At 37.9% G+C, this 5,359-nt stretch overlaps 2 protein-coding genes across 4 annotated transcripts in view; one reads left to right on the top strand and one right to left on the bottom strand.

Annotated features, from left to right (window-relative positions):
* The window catches only part of LOC109955425 (RP1 axonemal microtubule associated), a 10,255-nt gene extending 8,460 nt beyond the window's left edge, over nucleotides 1-1,795 (bottom strand). Inside the window, exon 1 of one of the 3 annotated variants that reach the window (XM_020591569.1) lies at nucleotides 1,675-1,795. The gene's annotated coding sequence lies outside the window, so the exon portion shown is untranslated. Of the gene's footprint in view, nucleotides 1-412; nucleotides 585-944; nucleotides 1,290-1,674 lie in introns of those variants that run through there. The other 2 variants (XM_020591570.1, XM_020591571.1) reach the window with 2 other exon arrangements.
* Nucleotides 730-5,359, top strand: part of tcea1 (transcription elongation factor A (SII), 1) — a 10,091-nt gene continuing 5,461 nt past the window's right edge. Inside the window, exons 1-8 of the mRNA XM_020591572.1 lie at nucleotides 730-914; nucleotides 1,813-1,875; nucleotides 1,965-2,070; nucleotides 2,929-3,031; nucleotides 4,101-4,249; nucleotides 4,388-4,444; nucleotides 4,889-5,043; nucleotides 5,231-5,359. The exon at nucleotides 5,231-5,359 is cut by the window's right edge and continues 13 nt beyond it. Of these exons, the coding sequence (XP_020447228.1) occupies nucleotides 840-914; nucleotides 1,813-1,875; nucleotides 1,965-2,070; nucleotides 2,929-3,031; nucleotides 4,101-4,249; nucleotides 4,388-4,444; nucleotides 4,889-5,043; nucleotides 5,231-5,359 (837 nt within the window). The 5' untranslated portion in view covers nucleotides 730-839. The remainder of the gene's footprint in view (nucleotides 915-1,812; nucleotides 1,876-1,964; nucleotides 2,071-2,928; nucleotides 3,032-4,100; nucleotides 4,250-4,387; nucleotides 4,445-4,888; nucleotides 5,044-5,230) is intronic.

Here is a 5,359-nt window from a genome sequence, read left to right as displayed (position 1 = left end):
TTTTTTTTTTTTTTTTTTTGCCTAAAAAAGTTATTGAAAACGTTAACCGGTTATCAAATACTGCCTCATTCATTTACTGTCAATCAACTTGCCTACTCAGTTTATAATCATTTCAAACCTGCAGATGAGACTGAAAGAATGACCACAGCAGCACAAATCACAACTAAACACATCTGAGAGGTCTGAATCCTTGACATTTCGGTAGGCTATTATACTTTTGTTTTACTTAATTTTTTATTTTAAACAATCTATTATTAAAATGGTTTCTGAATAATTTGTTGTCAATAAGACTTATCGATTAATCAACAGGTCGCTTCAGCTCTGGACAGGCTATTTAAAGATTTCTATGTGATTAACAATTTATGGTAAAGTATGCATGTATTGATTTGTGGAGGCTGGCTGAACACTTTACAGCAGCAGAATCCATTTGTTGACTCGAGCAGGCATACAACTGGCACTTTGGCGCCATCTAACGACGGGTAGCAATATTACCAAAATGCAGGCTTTGATTTGGTTGCAGAAGGACACGTTTGTTCAGAACTAAAGAAACTAGAGTTATATATAAGCATTCATAAAATGTGTCCAATTCTCTGACTAATGCACGGATTGATGTACACTCGCTGCTCTAACAACATCAAGAGAAATCTTGGGTTCTGTATCGATTAACTCCCCTTGAGCTCATCCTGCATCGACTAGTCCGGTCTGCTACACAACGGCTGCTGTGCGGTCCCAGAGTAGTTCCCCGGTGTATGCTACTGCTGCGTTCACTCCAGCTGTGTTGTCTTTGTCAGGGATTTTCTTTCCAATTTTGCTCCTGATTTTTTAGTCCAATAGACAACATGGGTAAAAAGGAGGAAGAGGAGGTAATCAGAATTGCCAAGAAGATGGATAAAATGGCGCAGAAGAAAAACGGGGTGAGACCTCTGATGAGAATGAATCCTTACCTGTTTGCCGATCAGACTGATGTTGATGTGTGGCTAACGTTGGCGCTAATTGGCTGTGATGCGATTAGCTGCCGACTGTCTAGCTAAATCAGCCCCTAGGCAGTTCCGTTAGTGCTAACACAACTGTGCACCACTGACATTTTGCTCGAATATCTTTTTCAAACGTTAACTTCACCCTTATCCCCAGCAATAAGCCCTACGGCTAATAGGCTAATGCCTCTAGTTGTGACTAAGAGCTTAGCCGCAAATAGCTATCGTTAGCACTCAAGTCTGTTTATGTTAACGATTTGCTAGCAGTTAGCCACATAACAGCGCACTAATACTTGCTAGCTTTGTACCTCGCAATATATTAACATGTTGGATGCGGTAATTTTAACATAAGTGTAATTAACTTGCTAGATATGAAGTATTCAATGAAATAGTTATCCTTTAAGTTATGTTTTGTAATTTTGCAAGTGGCTGAGTAGTTAGCGTTAGTGTGTTAGCCGCATAGCTACTGTAACTCACTTTACTATTTTGATTAAACAACTAACTAACCAAATACTTCTATAATATTAATTTGTAGCAGACATGGAAATTAACTTTTTCAGTCAGTCATAAACTTTATTGCCAAGTATTAAAAAGTTTGATGATTAACTTTTTCTTGGATAGAAAGAATAATAGCTAGATATCACCCAATACCAATTTAGCTAGATGTAGAATGTTACTGTTAATAAATAAAACGTGTTACCTGTATAGCTTGAGATGTATAAGAAAACCGATTTATGTGATCTGACCACCTGTGATGGAGCAAATGATCAGTTGTGTGATATGGGTCAAAGTATATTTAAACGCCCCTCCTCTTCCCATCCCTTCTCTCCCTCTGCAGGCTGGAGCTTTGGACCTGCTGAAGGAGCTGCGAAGTGTCCCCATGACTCTGGAGCTGCTTCAGGTATCAGGTTTCCTCATTTGTTCTCAAGGCTCATCGTCAGCTCCTGCAGCAATCAAACCCTGATGCACTGATACAATGTCTTTCAACAGTCTACCAGAATTGGGATGTCCGTTAACGCCATCCGCAAGCAGAGCACAGATGAGGAGGTGACGTCCCTAGCTAAGTCCTTGATCAAATCATGGAAGAAGCTTTTGGGTAATTATTACTTTCCCAACATAGTCTATGTTTATTTTATGTTTTTTAGATAAACATATATTTGATTTTCCAGGCTATTCCCCATGATTGTATTTGATCCCATAATGGCATTTTTTTCTAACTGGTTGATCACAGCTTTATGAAGCCCAAGTCAAGAATGATCCTTTGCTTCTTGTAATGCTTTGCAACTGGGCACAACAGCAATCAGAAATGTCCCATTGTCCTGTTGCTCTTTACCCACAGTGTTGTAAGTGAGCAGTTTAGCAGCACAAATGAATATAATGCAACCAGCAGTTTGAGTGAAGATTTCCAGACCGGTAGCAAATATCATCTCCTCGGAACCTCTAAAGAATAAGTGGGTATAGCTAATGGATGGATACTAGTGATTGTGTCATAGAGACATCATTACAATATGTTTTTTCAAATATTGAACAAGATTTTGTTTCTTTCTGATGAAATTACATCTTTAAGATGTAGATATAGAAGTAGAAGATATATATTTCTGTTATACTTGTGATTTTCTATACCTATACCTATATTTATTTGGTTACACAAATACTGTATTTATCTGTTTCTACTATCAAATGAGACTGAATTGCCTAAAAGTAATCTTGAGCAAAAGTTCCAAAAGGACATGTCTCTCTAAACAGATATTCTCAAGAAACAATGAAGAACACCACAAGATATTGCAGGAACATTAAAGGAAAGCTGTGAGGCAGGTTATTTTTACTCAATGCAAAGCTGTTCAGCTGTCAAGCATAGAAAAGTATTGATTTGGCTAACTTTATTGTTGACTGTCACTTGAATCTGTCTCACTTATATGACTTTCTTACTTGATTTCTGTCACTTGTATTGTAGATGAACCTGGAGGTGGAGAGAAACCTTCAGATGAGAAGAGGAAAGAGCAAGCAGCACCTGTTGTTTCTCCCTCACAGGGAAGCCCAGAAGCAAAGGAAGAAAGGTAATAAGAAAAGCTCTGACATATTTGATACATTGGTTTGTATTGACTAACACACTTTCAAGACAAGTAATTTTTTCCCATTTGTATATGGACATAGAATGCATTTTCTACACTTTACTCACTTTACTCAATGCATAGTGGGGAGAAAAAAAGCAAAGGCCAGTCATAGCCTTTGATAATGTGGCATGGCACAAGTGATACGCAACCAGCCAATCGGGTGTGTAGTTTGGTTGGCCCCTCAACCTGCAGCATAAGAACAGAAGCTGCATGGAACGTGAAGGGGAAGATGAGTGAAGGAAATCAATTAGAAATAGTCAATAAAAAAAGACAGGTCAGCTCAGCAGAATGGCAGTTTTTTATTTTTATTTTTTCCAAGTCTGACCGAGATCAGAGCACAGTTGTGTTTTAATTGTGTAGGAGAACAGTTCTGACCAAAACTGGGAATACAACAAATCTGTTTTATCATCTGAGCCGCTTCTATCCCCTGGAGTATGCAAGCATGTCGGCCAGGTCCTCCTTCTGCGAAATCTCAAAAAAACAGCCCACAAATACTAGTATAGAGAGGTATTCCACTTCAGTGCCTTAGTTTACATTTTATCTTTTGTTTACCTAGTTTGATAAGTTTTTCTTATAAGGTTTGTTACATCTCACAGAGGTTAGCTTGTCTATCTTAAAGCTGACTTTGAAAGAGTTTATATTTCTATTATCTTACTGATGTTAGGTCAGCACTTGTGTGCCTTGATAAAAAATAGTGGTTTAATTAAACATTTTTCTCCTGTTGTTTACAAAAAATATAGCCTTGTAATCTCTCATTAAATCGATCAATAATTATTGTTAACATATGAAAAAAATTATAATTATACAAATTTTTGCCGTATTGCCCAGTCCTACCAGTTTGCAAGAAAAAGATCCGGTATGCTAAAGAGTAAAATGTAGAACTGCCAGTACTGTGTACCAGAGCGTACCGGACCACTTTGAGCACTGACTTTACAAATATACAACTTTCTTTTTTTATTTCAAATGAGGTTTGCTTCAGTATCTAATTTATCTCATCTCACTGCTTCCATAGCAGCTCAAGCAGTAACTCCAGCAGCAAGAGCGAACCCACTGAAGTCACACCCAACACGTTAATCAGCACCTTTCCTCGTGCTCCCAGCACATCTGACTCAATCAGGCTCAAATGCAGAGAGATGCTGGCCAGTGCTCTGCAGACTGGAGGTAATCCAGTTATTATATGTTCAGCACATTGTCAACACGGCATACCTCTTTTTGTGGTTGGCAGCTGTCATTAGCTGAATATTTAACATGTTTTTGTCCACCCTCTGATTTTTATTTTTTGTTGTTGTTGTTTTTCAGATGATTATATTGCTATTGGTGCCGATTGTGAAGAACTTGGGGCACAGATTGAGGAATATATCCTTTTCTGCAGATGGCTGTGTTTCTTCAGAATGTCATGAGATTCTCGATGCTGCTGTGTTTTAAATGACATCTCTTATTTATTATAGATGCTAGTGATATAAATAAGCACATTAGAGCTGTGCCATTCATCATTTATTCATCTGTTGTTTAGTTTTTCAGTTTGTAAATTAATTTGTCCTTAAAATGTCAGAAGCCATTGGAATGTCCATCTGTTTCTTAGAGGTCAAAGTAATGTCTTTTGTTTTTTAATTGCTTGTTTTGAATGATCAGCTGCGTGAAACACTGAATTATTAAATGTAGGGGAAAAAATCTTCACATGAACTGCTTAACACTAATGTAAAAAGTTTAGTTTATCGGTGTAGTTTCAGGCTTTTAGACTTTTTAGAATGTAACATAAATAATACGTTGCTGAAACTGAATTCCTTGACCTGCTATCACGCATCTTCCAAGAGTTTAAGAACACAGACATGAAATACAAGAACCGTGTGCGGAGCCGAATCTCAAATCTGAAAGATATGAAAAACCCTAATTTAAGGAGGACTGTGCTATGTGGGAGTGTAACCCCTGAGCGCATGGCTAAGATGACTGCAGAGGTTTGCTGCTGTTGATTGCTTAATGTTAAAGATCATGGAACAAATAGTCAGCACTGTTCTTGGTAGCTGCAGTAGCATAATTGTTATTATGGTGATATAACCTGATTATATAGTGTTTATTTCTATTTACAACTATCAGTTTTAAATTAGACTAAAGGGTTTTTTCGGCATTCATCTTTTTCTGTAGGAAATGGCCAGTGATGAACTGAAGGAAATGAGGAAGAACTTGACCAAAGAGGCTGTCAGGGACCACCAGATGGCCACCACCGGAGGCACTCAGACCGATCTGTTCACCTGTGGCAAGTGCAAGGGAAAG

This window comes from Monopterus albus, unplaced genomic scaffold (assembly GCF_001952655.1).
Source record: "Monopterus albus unplaced genomic scaffold, M_albus_1.0 scaffold14.1, whole genome shotgun sequence".
Taxonomy (NCBI): domain Eukaryota; kingdom Metazoa; phylum Chordata; class Actinopteri; order Synbranchiformes; family Synbranchidae; genus Monopterus; species Monopterus albus.
This window is presented reverse-complemented; position numbering and strand designations above follow the sequence as displayed.